The sequence below is a fragment of the Elgaria multicarinata genome, chromosome 12 (assembly GCF_023053635.1).
Source record: "Elgaria multicarinata webbii isolate HBS135686 ecotype San Diego chromosome 12, rElgMul1.1.pri, whole genome shotgun sequence".
Taxonomy (NCBI): Eukaryota; Metazoa; Chordata; class Lepidosauria; order Squamata; family Anguidae; genus Elgaria; species Elgaria multicarinata.
In genome coordinates this window covers 27612679-27628262 of record NC_086182.1, presented here as the reverse complement: position 1 = coordinate 27628262, position 15584 = coordinate 27612679, and the positions used below count along the sequence as shown (strand labels likewise).

Genomic DNA, 15584 nt, shown 5'->3' with positions numbered 1-15584 from the left:
ATCAGATTCCCGGACCCTGTCAGGTGCACACAGCATCCCTGTGATCAGGTTACCCTTTCACCATCGCTGATCTCCTTCAAATAGCACCTCCAGGACATCATTCAAGTCTGGCTTTTCTTTGACTGGTGCAAATCTATTCCTTTCTGATCAGAGAGAGGATTGGTCCCTTCCAAATTGGCAGTTCTGAGTTGCCATTCAGCAGGAATAAGCTTGCAGTCTACAGTCTCATTTTGAACCACTGGTTCTTTTAGAAGAGACTTGAGGATTGTCATATGCACCCCAAGGCATATTTTCAAATGCCCTCTGGGATGCACTGAAAAGCTGCTGTTTGACAAAAAGACTAGATTTCTCACCGAATGCCTGGAACAGGGCCAGCAGTTTAATTTCCCTCTTAGTTTCTTTCTTCTTTCCTTCTTTTCCTTTTTTTTCCTGTTCTTTTTTGAAGGCAGAAGAAATTATGGATTGTTGTCAAGATTGTTCCGAGGATTTGGACACCAGGAGGGACGATCACAATAATTAAAATGAGGGAAGAAGAGAATGAAATTCGTAAACTGATCTGGATGGGTGTGAAACAGCTGCTTGAGTTGGAAGGAACAGTGGGAATGGGAAATTGGTTCTTGTTTGGCATTTGAGAAGCAGTAATCTATGGCTTCCTTCCTCCCCTTGGGTTTTAAATCATAAATCACTTTTCGGGGGGGGGGGACACAGACCGTCTTGTTTACTTGAACATCTGTGTGCTGGCAAATCCCCCTGCTGAGTCTAAGATGTAGGATTGTTTTTTTTTTCTGCTGGGGTCACTCCAGAGCAGTTAGTTCATTGGCCTAAATAACTGGCAACATCCTAATATGTTCAACCAGACCCAAAGTGCAAAGGGAAAGACATCGGAAGGGAGAGATCTAGCCATCAGTAAGATACGGTATTGGACACCTAACTTGCTTTGCTTTTCAAGACAGGCTTGGTGCTTTATCAAACAAGTGTTTTATCTCAGGCTCATTACTGGGCACTCATGTTTTTTTGTGGGTCTTTTTGATGATGCTGTCCACCTCCTGCACGTCTCCCACCCCTTCTGGTCATTTTACCAACACACACATACAAAAAGACCCATAAAATCTGACTTTTCTGGCTGTAGTGAAGCGTCCCTTCATTTCCTGCTTTGTGCAGGAGAAGCAGTGGGCTAAAAACACCCACTGAATGGGCCACATGGTCATTGTATACTTCCTAGGGTGACCAACTGTCAGGATTTCCCTGGATTTGTTCTGGTTTTTGTTCTTTCCATGGTGTCAGGGGGGATTTTCTATAATTTTCAATAATGTCCTGGAATGACACACCTTCCCCTTTAAGGCTGCCATTAGCATGGCAGGAGGGAGTGACATGCTTTCTTGAGGCACATCATTCCCACCAATTGAGGTCTTAAAGGGGAAAGTGGGTCATTCGTGGACATTATAGGAAAGGCCCCCATTGGAGTGGATGGTGGTGGTGCAGAATGAAATCCTTTCCCCTCCTCCACTCCAATCGGGTTCTTTAAGGGGGCGGGGGAATAACGTACTTTCTGCAGGACTCAGAAAGCTGCTTCCCCACATGCACACTAGGTGTCCTCTTTTTTGGTTTCCCAAATATGGTCACCCTAGTAATACTTCCTCTTTCTTCCCCATGTAAAGAAAGAGGAAATACTTAGGAACAGAAGCTGAAGGGGGGAGCGACAGTAAGGAAATGTGATTCTCCCCATCTGATGACACTCTTGGTTTATTGTCCTAGAGGGAGACCATCACCTCTGCAGACTGTGCATGCTCTCTGAGGAATCTCCCCACCCACGTGTCAGAATGCAGTTGGTTGTACTTAGGGCAATCCAGAATGGTTGACATTTGATTTATGAGGCTCAGGGTGGCAGAGAGTTGCGTTTAGTAGGCACAACAGCAAATGGTGCCCCTCCCAGAAATCAAATGCATAGTATCCAAGCCAGCAAGTCATGGAGAAAGCTAGCCTGAAACCCAGAGCTCTGCAGCACATTTCTCTGTGTATGTATGCATGTTCATGCTGTTTCCTCTAGACTCGCTGCAGACTCATAGTAGCAGTAGCAAATAGGGAGGTCACAAACCTGCACTGATTTCTCACCAGATTGCACCTTCCCAGACTGCAGTGTAGTCATTGGAGCAAGTGAGCGTGATGGGCCCTGCTCTACCACCAAGCCACAAAATAATGGCTCATCCATTTTCTTAAAGGTCGCTTTGGCACAAATGGTGGCTGTAAAGAGAGTTTTTTCTGTTACAGGTGCAAATGGTCTCTATAGACCATTTATGCCATTATTATTATTATTATTATTATTATTATTATTATTATTATTGCAAAAATGCATCCTTCATGGCCACCGTTTGTACAAAATAACCCTTTAAGTAAAAGGCCAACCCATTTGCATCTTCATGCAAAATGGCAGCTCGGTGAGGGAATGGGAGGCTGCATGTCGCTCACTGAGTGCCTGTGGATTGCCCGGCAGCTCAGCACACATGGCAAGCAAGGTTGGCTGCCTGGCGGGGGTCCAGCAAGGGTTGAGCAGTGCACAGCACAGACAGAGGTGACTCTGTCCACCCCTAGCAGCAACCGGAACTACAGTTATACAAATCAGCAAAGCTCAGGCTCGCTGAGGCTCTCCATATTCCAACTTGAAGCTTACTCCAACTTGTATCAGATTGTGACACTTTGTGGATTGATCTTGGAGTTGTGGTGGACAGCTCAATGAAAGGCAGGCAGGAAGGCAGATTTTGGTGGAACATCAAGGAAATCTTCCTAACCATCCGATCAGTGAGACAATCGAACCAACGTCTTCCCAGGGAGGTGATGGGCTCTCCATTCATGGAAGTATCCAAGCAGATACTGAGTGCCTGTGGATTGCCCAGCAGATATTCCAGCTGGACATCAGGAAAAACTTCCTGACTGTTAGAGCAGTACGACAATGGAATCAGTTGCCTAGGGAGGTTGTGGGCTCTTCCACACTAGAGGCCTTCAAGAGGCAGCTGGACAACCATCTGTCAGGGATGCTTTAGGGTGGATTCCTGCATTGAGCAGGGTGTTGGACTCGATGGCCTTGTGGGCCCCTTCCAACTCTGCTATTCTATGATTCTATGATTCTACTTGGACCCTTGGTCTGATCCAGCATGGCCCTTCTTATGTTCTTACAATGTGGCTATTCACACAAAAGCATTTTTTTTCCAAATCTACAGATCAGTTCTGTGCCTTCCTGAAACATACACATGTTTCTCCCACTAATTAATGTGTTTGCATGCATTTTTCAAGAGTGCCCACATCGTTCAGCCATAACTATATAAATTCTGGTCAAAAACAAACTGAAATGAATTTCTCAAACATCTCTAATAGGAACACCAGAGAGCTATAGAGAGGCTTCACCATCGGATTCCCCGGCTTCTATTTTAGGCCGTAGCTAGACCTAAGGTTTATCCCTGGATTGTCCAGGGGTCAAACCTGTTCATCTAGGTGACACACAGGGGATCCAGTGCTCAGGCAGGGGCGAACCCTGGATGATCCCAGGATAAACCTTAGGTCTAGCTGTGGCCTTAGCCACCCCACTGTCAAGAGAAAAGCTAGAAGCTTCATTCAATGTTGACACATTGATTGGATCCTTTTAATCCGTTGGAATCCATTGCAATTGTTGATTATTTGACTGAAAAGCACGACATCCATAAATATGTCTTATACTTTCCATAGGCAAGAAGATCTTGACATTTGGGAGCATTCATCCATGCTCTGCTTCCCCCTCTGCTTCTGTGTCCCTAAAGTAGGGACTGTACCACATGCCTTTTCTGAGGGGATTCCTGGGATGTTATAGTGCTGTGTTGTGTGTCAGGTTGTCTGCATTAAACTGTGCACTCCTCTTTTGAAAATCCACCAAAGGTATAAGGGCAAAGCAGATCAAGTTTCTAGTTAACAGCAAAATCATTTGCTGAGGCGTTTGTGGTTTATGACTACCGGACTTCAACCCACCCTTCCATTCTCCTCCCTTCCCCCACCCACATAAAACATAAGTGTCCTTTACTTGGCTTGAAAGTGAACCTTATTAACCTGAAATATATTCTGGACTGGCAGCCTGGGAGCCTTTAATAACATTTTAGTCTGCTGTCTCAGTGCTTAACGCTACAGCATTTTAAACATGTTTTTTTGGCTCAACTGTTTCCTGAAGTGCTTTTTAACAATATTTTAGCAGCCTAAGCTGTCTCAGGCGGCCAAGGAACACTTGTTGCTGGAAATAATGTTTTCCTCAGTAACATCTCTGCATCATTGTGACATGTTTAACGTTTAAAAATTGTTTTGTATGTGGCTTGTTTTTAAATTGGAACCAAGACATAAATTCCAGATGTGGGGGTGTGCTGGAACTGACTTCTCCTTCTTACCCCCCTTCCATCCTGGAGTAAGTGGTGTGAAATAATCCAAGCAGAGCAACCGATGACACTGCAGCCTGAAGTGTTGGGAAGGAGCATTTTTTTTAAAAAAAAAAATCCTTGCTTTAATTGCTTTTTGCCCGGGCTGGGGATATTTATGGGTTAGGAGATTGCCAAGTTATTTATTAGATGGAGGATCTGGTGATAGACTAATATAAATCACTTAGGCTAGTATTGAATATACCAGACACTCAGTAATTTAAAAAGCTTTAATAAAAATGCTAAAATATGAGACTTGTCTTTGGCTGTAATGAGACTCAGTTATCATGTTTTTATCAGCAATTTTTAGGTCTCTTTATTTTATCTTTTGAACAAAGCAAGAAAATGTGGGCAGGGCTTCCCAAAGCACATGCACCAGCCCCCTCCCCGCAAATAACTCCCAGCCACTTGATATTTCAGATGTGAAGGAGATGTGTACTTATGGACAACTTCTGGACAATGGGGAATTATAAGGCTGCTTCCCCAGACCTGTAGCAGTATCTATACAATTGCCACAGAAGAAAATAGGAATACGGGGAGGGGGGCTGTCCTCATTGGATCCTGCAGCTCTGACGATATCCACCCTCCACCACCACCCCTACACAAACACACACCCTGTGTCAGCTACCATTTGGGACTTCCAGTGGTGGTGTTCTGAAGCCATCAACATCTTCATCTAGCTACACACTAGCTCTGAGGGAGCCCAAGGCAAGTTGCTTTCCCAGGGGGCCCTATCCGCCATTGCCAGAACATCCACTTATACCACTGCCACCACCGCTGCCCTCCCTAGTACTACTACTACTACTAACAACAACAACAATAGCGGCCATTCCTCCTCATCCTAGCCCATTGATAATCACTCATTGCCGCTTGTTTCTCCTGCTGCTAAGACAAGTCAGAAGATCTCTCAGGCTTCTGAAGAAATGGAAGCCAGCACCAAATGGCCAGGCGAGACTTCACTGTGGCATGTCATTATTTCATTTTTTTCAAAGGACGTCTTTAGTAGCAGCCATCTGAACCAAACAGATGCTGCCTTTGGTAGGACATGGCCCAGGAGTGGTGAAGGACAATCTTCGCATCACTCCATTGTCTTCATTGGTCATTTTCCCCAAAGGCAGCATTTGATTGGTTAAGGTGACTGCGTCTCAGAATGTAAGCTTTTAGGGGGGAAATGGCACACCAGAATAAGTGCAGGCCTGCCTGGTGAGCTTCCGTGTTGCTTCCTTTTGCTAGTTCCCAGAGTTGGCCAGCTGGTCCAGCCTAGCAGGAAGGGAAGACAAGGAGGAGGAGTTGCTAGGTAAAGCCAAAAAAAGCAAGGAAGGAGGATAGACCAACAGGGGCAGTAGCTGGTTGTCATTTCCTTTCCCACCAGCCCCAGACATGTGCTCTGGAGAACTTCTGTTCTTCCCTTTTGTATGCAAATGTAGCCCACCATCATGCTCATTATATAAAGAATGAAAATATAAAGAATAAAAATACAACGGGAACTGTGAAGCCTCCTGAGCAAGCATGGCAACACACCTAGAGATGCTGCTTATGGGTCGTCTTCACCTCCCCATTACTTACATCTCATCATCAGCTTGGGGCCTTTTCTAGGGAAAAGCAAGAGTGAGTGGGAGAAACAAGAGGACATGGATGGGTGGTTGCCAGGCAGGAAAGGAAAGGAAAGGAACCTCTCGTGCAAGCACTGAGTCATTACTGACTCTTGGAGGGACACCAGCTTTCGCTGACGTTTTCTTGGCAGGCCTTATAGTGGGGTGGTTCGCCGTTGCCTTCCCCGGCCATTATTACCTTTCCCCCAGCTCATTTTACCGACCTCGGGGAGGATGGAAGGCTGAGTCGACCCGAGCCGGCTGCCTGAACCCAGCTTCCGCTGGGATCGAACTCAGGCCGTGGGGAGAGTTTCAGCTGCAGAAACTACTGCTTTACCGTTCTGCGCCACACGAGGCTCTTATGGTTGCCAGGCAACTATCCATATATATATATATATATATATATATATATATATATATGCACACATATTCATTTATTCCTTCATTGCCTTTGCCTAGGTCATCAAAGCAATGTCTGAATGCAATATATGACTAGGATGAATGGGTCTTAAAGAAGAGATGGACAGCCGTTTAATAGAGCACTAGTCAGGGTGGAAGGTGGTGGGTGATACTTTTGCCCTCTCTCGCTCTCTCTTTTTTTTATCCAGTTTGTCCTTTTACAAACACACCCAATTGGTCCTACAGCTGTGACCAGGACATGAGGGTCTTTTTTGTTTGTTTGTTTGTTTTTTATCCTGCAGTTCCAAAGCCTCTTTGTGATCTGCCCACACATCCAGCAAGGGATGCCCCCTTCTCTCTCTCTCTCTCTCTCTCTCTCTCTCTCCAACATCAGAGCAATGAGAGTGGGGCAGCCATGAGAGAAGAGTTTCCCAGATTTCATCCCTAGTGGACCTTCCTCTCTGCCCCATGGAGGGAGATCTCCACAGTTTCCTTTGGCTCCTGAGTCACCCAACCAGGAACCATAGGATTGCATCCTGATAGGAAAAGTAATTCCGCCAGGTCCCTCTTGTCACACAGGAGTTAAAAAAACACCATGCCATCGCCAACGTTCCATAGATGAAATCGGGGACACATTTGTAACACTACTATCTCAGTGATGAAGATCAGAACCTCAGCAGGGCCTGAGTGCAATAGCACACTCCCCATGCCAACTCCTGTCCCCCAGCAACTAATATTGGAGAGGCATACTGCTCCTTTGCCAGCACATTGATACTGTGGAAAGTTTGCCTTTGGGGATGCTAAGTTTGAAAACAGAAGGATTAGTTAAACTGAACATGCTGCACTCAGGAAGGGTTCTTATGGCCAGTTCACAAATTCCAAAAGGTTGGGAACCTTTTTCTCTACCAGACTGCTGCTTATTTTTAGGACTGCCAACTGTTTTACAGGCTCCTGCTGCCCCTGTGACAATAGCAGCAGTGTGGTCTACATACATTAGATGATCTTGGTTACTCCATGCTTCTAGCCCAGTGTAGAATGTCCTGCCATGAATCCGGAGCAAATTCACCGAAGAGCAGAATATGTGCAGTTCAACATTTTCCTCGGTCCACTGCCTAAGGCATATTTGGGTCAGTGGGCATATTTCGAATGTTGAGAGGGTATTGTAGGCACTCTCACATGATAGCTGTGAAGGGGCTGGGATTTGCCCATTCATAAAATGGCTGCCATGTAGGGGCATGGCTGGTTACCAAGCACTAATTTCCCACTTGTAGTGAGGCTAAAAGAAAATTAGCATGCTCAAGAAACTAAGTACAAGGCAGAGGTGGGATCTGAACTCTGAAACACAAAACCACTACTTTGAACCCCAATAAAGGTGGCGCTGTTTTGCAGTTTCCCAGCCTCCCCATTAAAAAATAATTAGATAAAAATACACCCATAAGAAAAGAAGCACATGCGTATAAACACATCAGGAGGAGCAGTGAGACTGGTGGAAATTAAAGGAAGTGTCTGTGCGCCTATTTGGGGTCCATGAACATCATATTGAAGACCCCAGGTCTCAGATGGTGGATTCATACTGGCCCTGTCTAGTGATCTATAAGAATTTCATTTTTGCTCAAAAACATGAGAACAGGTTGTATTTGAAGCCCCAATTGAGATTGAGAGCATGGGAACAGGTCCATTGAAATGTTCACAAATTGCTGGACATGCACTCAAGTTCAATTTGCACAAATGTCTGAGTACAATTTTGTGCACATTTCTTAATTTGTGCAAATTTCCCTGTAGGCTGAATCAGCCCTACTTTAGCCTGTGAGGGCAAGTAGTGCAAAGTGGGACATTTCATGATTGATGGCTGCTCAATTTGAGCAAGTTTCCCATTTGCACAAAGTGAGCAGCGATCACGAACAGGGACCAGGCACAAACTGAACAGTGAGGCAGTGTTCGGAGAATCCTAGTAATCTTGAACATGGCACCTTCGCCCATCCCTAGCCTTGCCAACTCCCAACCCTGTAACAAGCTTCACCAGCTGATTTCTGCATATTGAGCTGCTATTAAAGGCATAGGAACATCCCAGATTTCTCTCACCTCTGCCACCTCTAGCCATTTCCCAAGTGTTCATAATGAGCACAAGCTAAGATTGTGAACTGCTAAAGCCACATTTGAGGGTGTGTTTCTTTTTTCAGTGATGTGCAGAATTCCACTGTGCATTTAAGACAAGATGGGAAAGACAAAAGCATGGGCTTTCCGATACATGGAGTACTCATAAAAAATACTGATGGTAGACAGGTAACAACAACAATCACTTTATTACGGTCCGAGACCAGCACAACATTAATCCAGCAACAGCAGCCATACAAAGTAGTAGAGATCCTTAGTTCCCATCTCCCAGAGATTTAACAGTCCTCTGAGGTTAATAGGTTGTGATGTGTCCTCATAGCCAAGTGGCAGAATTTAGCAACCTTATAGGTAACTGAGGGGTTTCTATCAGCAAGGAGGAACTTGGTATAAAATTCTTCGGTGTTACCTGGAAAGTCCTGTAGTAGAGGATGGATTAAGCCTGACTGGGCCTCTGAGTAGAATGAGCAGTGTAAAAGCACATGAGAGGATGTCTCTTTCTCACCTGAATCACATGGCTCATCTGGGGGACTGGAATTCCTTGATATCTGCCTTCTGTGAACTTGGAAGGGAGAGCATTATAGCGAGCCCTAGTAAACACCCACCTGTATGATGGTAGACAGAGATGAAAGGAAAGAATTTGGATCCTTTTCAAAAAGGAAGGTGGAGGGATAGAGAAAGGATGGGAGAGAATTAAGTAACCTCTGGATCATTGTCCAAATCTTGCACAACTGGGAATGTGTGGGTGATCCTCTTGTTCAGTAAAGGTTTTATGGGATGAGGTTTGCCCATATTTTCCCCACTTGCCTTTTAACCTATGGAATTTCTAAAATGAATTTCAAAATTGAAACATGTTGTAGTTTGTGGCCTCCCTCCATGCCCAGTTGCAAGTTACTGATGTGCACGAGCACATATGAGCATTGATCCAAGCAGACTCCCAAAAAGGACCATTGATGTAATCATGCATTTGCAACAAGATTCTGTTTTGTGCTGTGATTCAGTCTATGAGCAGTTGCAGTTATGAACATCAGTAACCTGAAGGAAAAGGAATGTCAAAGGGGTGAACAGAAAACAGTTGCAAACATTAGACATGTTCAGTGGTTTGAAATGATGAATACACACAACAACAACAACAACAACAACAACAACAACAACAACAACGAATGGTGGACTGTAAGCTATTGGTTCCCCTCTGCAAATGAGATCCTGTAATTGAGCATCCCCAAACCTGGAGAAGAAATCCAGAGGTGAATTCTATGTACCTTTTTTCTCTCTGTACTCTGTGCGTAATAAGGATGGAGAAAGCAGTGAATAAGGCTATAAATACGCATGCTGAGAGATGCTCTGGAAACAATCATTATAAACCACCGGAGCACAGCTTGAGTGGTTTGTGATGTCACTGGAATCATGGTGTGTATTTATATCCTTGCAATTCATAATAATTTGTTCTCATTCCCTATCATCGCTCTTCACAAAATACGACATAGGGGAGAAAAGCAATCACACATAGAATGGGATCTGATCTGACATGACATGATACAATGCGTTGTCTAAGTGGGGGCATTCAGGAGGGGTTTTTAGGAGCTGTGGCCCAGAAATGCAGGTAAAAGCTAGATGTTGCCAACTTTGCAGTTTCCAGAGAATTTGCTTCTCCACTAGATGACATTGCTCAACATAAGCAGCCATGCAAAGTCTCCAACCAAGATCACAATGACAGAAGGGCAATTTAATTGTGCCAGATTGATGCCACATCTGACCCACCCACCTCCCTTTTTGATCGTGGTCAGTACTGGATGCTATTGAGGCACTAATACAATATATCCTATGCGATGCTGTATATTGTTACCATCCCCAAAGGCTAAAAAATAGCCTTGATTGACTTGGTTCAGGAAATATACAAGACCTCAGGGTAGCCTCAGAAGCATTTTCTGTCATTCAGTTTCAATCTTCATCATGGCAAAATAGGGAGGTCTTGCAATTGCCTGGGGTGAAATCTGAACTCGGACTGCTGTGTGTAGAAGCACATGACAAATTGTGCTCACTGCCACAATTCAATATGAAATTGCATGAAAAAAAAAACGCATGGGAAGGATTATGACCACACCTCTTTCCTTGTTCATGTGCAGTGGCACATGAACCAGGTCATACTCTAGATTCTTTAATTTGGAACTATTATTTATTATTATTATTATTTATTTATATAGCACCATCAATGTACATGGTGCTGTACAGAGTAAAACAGTAAATAGCAAGGCCCTGCCGCATAGGCTTACAATCTAATAAAATCATAGTAAAACAATTAGGAGGGGAAGAGAATGCCTACAGGCACAGGGTAGGGTAAGCAGGCACAGGGTAGGGTAAAACTAACAGTGTAAAGTCCGCACAGCATCAAGTTTTAAAAGCTTTAGGAAAAAGAAAAGTTTTTAGTTGAGCTTTAAAAGCTGCGATTGAACTTGTAGTTCTCAAATGTTCTGGAAGAGCGTTCCAGGTGTAAGGGGCAGCAGAAGAAAATGGACAAAGCCGAGCAAGGGAAGTAGAGACCCTTGGGCAGGCGAGAAACATGGCGTTTCCATACTTGAAATTACTAACATGGATTAGAATTGTTGTATGCAATTAGTGGTTTTTAGGGTGAGCAAAAATTAACTCCCACAATTCTCCACCCTACTTCTGGGTAATGAAATTGGAGGGAGGGGCATTTTGCCAAATACTTTCCAGGGGAAGGCAGAATTGTCAAGATTTGCAGGGATTTGTTTGTTTGTTTTAAGAAATGCAGAATCTAGTTTCAGGAATGGGTGATTTGGACCAGCCATGTCCATCATGACAGCCATTTTGTTAAAGGCCAAGCCCACCCCTCCCAATGACAGCCATTATGTAAGATATGGATGGGTGAACAAGCAGTATTTGAGATCACTAGGATTCTTGTCTCTGATTCCAATTTGCGCTTGTGATCACTGCTTGCTTTGCCCGTATAGGAGATTTGTGCAAATCAAACAACAATCAAATGGAAGATTTGTGCAAATTAAACTAGGAATTAGGAACAAGATGGACGTGAGCATGTGTTCGAGAATTTGCACATATTTTCAGTGGACATGTGCTGCTTGCACTTGCATTCCGGGCTTCACATGGGACATGCTCACTTGTTTTGCCAGCAAAAAATAATAATTCTCATACCTCCCTATGTGAGTGTGCCCATGGTGCTTTCTCAACGATCTATATGCACCCACTAACCCAAGAAGGTTGGGGCCTTTGCTCTGTGGTGTTTTGATCCTCTGTGCTAAAGTGCTACTCTGTAATTTAGAACTTAAAAATTAGGTCACACCTGAAAACCATTCCGTAATCCTCCTTGTAAGGAGGTGTGTTCTTTCTAGGGGTTTTTTTTTGTTTGCATCTTCTGTCAGAGATGGCTTGCTGTTCACCTTGCCTGTGGTGATGGCTGACTTTATCTTCCATGTCTGCTCTTGTAATCCTGGATTATCTCTTTCATTTAAATATACACTGCATACCTATTTCTTCATGTGGAGTAAGTTCTTGATGCTGTTCCATGAACGGACCTTAGCCTGAGCCCAGAGGGAGACCCACCTTCTCCTTGAACCAGATTCATCTTCCTTTTGTGGTCATTGTGATGTGAAAATAAGATACCAAGGACATAATAACTTCCATAGCAACCAACTGTGAAGGCACAAACAAGAGATTATGATTCAGGTGGGGAATAAGCAGCGGAGACACAGATGAATCCTTGAAGAACATGTTTTCGCGCCAGTGTCCTTTGTAATAAAGAACCAGTGAACAGAAATATAGGGGAAATGTAGATTTATTTATTTATTTAAAAAAGGGCTGAATCATTCCTCTCTATAGGTTGTTTTTCAGTTTTCCACAAGGCGTCAGCTGTCCTTTAAATCTGCTGCATTTATATTGCCGGGAGCGGAGTAACAGATTGAAAGATAAGAGTCTTTTTCTTCCTTCCTCTTTCCTGGAGCGTTTATGATATTTTGAAATGTTCTTAATTCCTCCAGTTGAAAGACAGGGGAGTATCAGGGGGTGGGCTGGGGGAGGAGGAAAAGTTAGAGGAAAGAGAAAAATTGAACTCAGCTTTTACAAGACATCTGCATTGACAGCTACATTCTCTTCCCTAGAAGTGTATCACTGAATTTGTACCATCTAGATAAACATAATTTCCATTATTCTGTTACACTCCAGCATGACGAAGAAGCAACCAAGGCTGTAGCTATGCAGGTGAAAATAAAAATGGAACTATGCACATTAGACCCAGTTTGATTTGGAGAGCTAGTCCTAAATGCAAAATACAAGAGTAACATGTGAAAGACATTTAGCTCCATTTCTTTTTAAAATTCAAGCATACGTGGGTGACCTTGTTATGCTATTTTATATTATATGCACATATGTAGGCATACAAACATGTGGTCATTTAAATATACACCTCAAAATATAAACACAATCAGTTCGATGACAGATTACTATCATAAACATCTTTTTAAAATGATCACCATCAAACACCTTAACAACTATAAATAATAACATCTAGGCACCATAAAATACAGCATCAGCATCATCAGCATTATCAGCATCATAGAATCAAAGAATAGTAGAGTTGGAAGGGTCCTATAAGGTCATCAATTCCAACCCCCTAAAGCATACCTGATAGATGGTTGTCCAGCTGCCTCTTGAAGGCCTCTAGTGTGGGAGAGCCCACAACCTCCCTAGGTAACTGGTTCCATTGTCGTACTGCTCTAACAGTCAGGACATTTTTCCTGATGTCCAGCTGGAATCTGGCTTCCTGTAACTTGAGCCCGTTATTCCGTGTCCTGCACTCTGGGAGGATCGAGAAGAGATCCTGGCCCTCCTCTGTGTGACAACCTTTTAAGTATTTGAAGAGTGCTATCATGTCTCCCCTCCATCTTGGGCTCATCTACACCAAGCAGGATATTCCAGTATGAAAGTGGTATGAAAGTGTTATATGAAAGGCAGGAGCCACACTACTGCTTTATAGTGGTACTGAAGTGCACTGACAACTGTTGGGGCCCATTGACACATACCATATACCACTTTCATACTGGTATATCCTGCTTGGTGTGGCTCCTGCCTTTTATATACCGCTTCCATACCACTTTCATAGTGGAATATCCTGCTTGGTGTAGATGAGCCCCTTCTCTTCTCCAGGCTAAACATGCCCAGTTCTTTCAGACTATCCTCATAGACCCCTAATCATCCTTTTGCCCTCCTCTGAACACGCTCCAGTTTGTCTGCATCCTTCTTGAAGTGTGGTGCTCAGAACTGGATGCAATACTCATCATCATCCAATTTTCTTAGGCATGTTTCTTAAAAAAGAAGACTCAAGATGACTTGCAATAGAATTTAATTGGCAGCATCCTGGACTTCATTATTCCAAATTATTATTATTATTATTATTATTATTATTATTATTATTATTATTATTATTATTATGGCTCCATTCCTCCACTATGGGCCAAGCTTCCTTCTTATTGTAAAGTCAGTGCAGTGGGGAGTGTGTATGAACTGGATCAAGACCCTAGTGGGAATTTTAAACATCCCACGCATATAATTTTCATTGCCACTGGATGACTATCAGGTGATCTTGTGAACTATGCAGCTTTTGTACAGAAAAGCTATTTCAGTCATTATGGCAATTGTGTGGGGGAGGGATGTGGAAGTCCAGGAAAGAACAGGGGGAAATGGTAAAAAAAATAAGTGTGAAGAATGAACTATTGCCCCCCCCCCCCCGCCGGTTACTTTTTTTGTCCTGGGGGGCAGATAAGGGGGGGATGCCCTTTTCTCCCTATATTCCCCAATGTTCCCCCTTTCCCTGGACCATCACTGGAAGGGGAGAAAACTGCTCATTACTAGCATCAACATTTTTTGCATGTGCTGATTTCCTCCCACCTTTCTTGTTGCAGTTCCTCCCCAGATTATAAACATCACGTCGGACATCACTGTCAATGAAGGCAGCAGCGTCACCCTCTTGTGCTTGGCCTTTGGGAGACCAGAACCAATGGTGACATGGAAGCATCTCTCCCGCAAAGGTAAGGTATTCACCGAGTACCTAGAGATGGGGTGTGTGTGTGTGGGGGGGATACAGAATCTGGAGGAAGAGGATGCTATTGGAGAATGTGTACATGGGGAAGGAGGTAACAAAAGCCCAGTTGTGTTGTATGATGCCTTTGTAGGAACATCCTAAAGGAAGTGGCACTTTTTCTGGATTAGAGAGCTTTCCAGAATGAGGTTAGAGAGAGAGAGGTTGAAGTATGAAGTGTCATCTGAAAAGAGGCTGTGTGTGTGTGTGGTTCTGTTGGATACATGAGCATGTGCCTGTTTGTTAGTGATGGGTGAACTTAGCCTGAATACATTCATTATTTGTCCATGTAAGCACAGAGAAGAGTTCTACTTTAATGCAACACCTCATTCCATGTACAGGTGCAATATCAAGGTGGATCTTGGAATCACCATAGTTTGGAATTGTGTATTTTGACATGATGTTATGCACTGCCACGTCATGTGCCCACTTTATATTTGATTGTTTTCATGTGGCCTACCTGTGTGACGATGTGATGTGATGTTTAATCGCTGTTACCACTTGCTAGAATTAAGCTGGATCTACAGAGTCTTTTTCCTTCTCCTCCTCAAGTAGCCAGAGCCATATCCCTGTGTTGGTGACAACTGGGACAAGGGAAGCAGCTAAAGAGAGTGCTTCAAGTACTTTTCGGGTGGGTGTGTCTAGATTGTAGGACAACTGAAATTTTAGGAAGGGGATCTGTGTACTATTTTACTGTGTACTTTACAGAATCTGGAAGGTCATGTGTTGGGTCAGGATATAAGCTGATATAAACTGAAGAATCATAGGAAGATATGGCAAAATCTGGATTCTTTCAAACCCTGGTGCTTTGGTAAGGGATTCTTCCAGATTTCTCCCTGGAGTTCACCATTTTGAATTGCCTGCCCTCAATTCAAAATGGCTCCATTGTTCCTTTGGATTGTTTCCACCTTTTATATAGAACACTGTAGATATGCAGTTTTCTGT

The 15584-nt window shown here is 43.7% G+C and overlaps 1 protein-coding gene across 2 annotated transcripts in view; it reads left to right on the top strand.

Moving 5' to 3' along the window:
- Positions 1–15584, top strand: part of LOC134407265 (opioid-binding protein/cell adhesion molecule) — a 373740-nt gene that overhangs the window by 256239 nt on the left and 101917 nt on the right. For both annotated transcript variants that reach the window (XM_063138956.1, XM_063138955.1), the window contains exon 3: positions 14464–14589. In XM_063138956.1, the coding sequence (XP_062995026.1) occupies positions 14464–14589 (126 nt within the window). The remainder of the gene's footprint in view (positions 1–14463; positions 14590–15584) is intronic.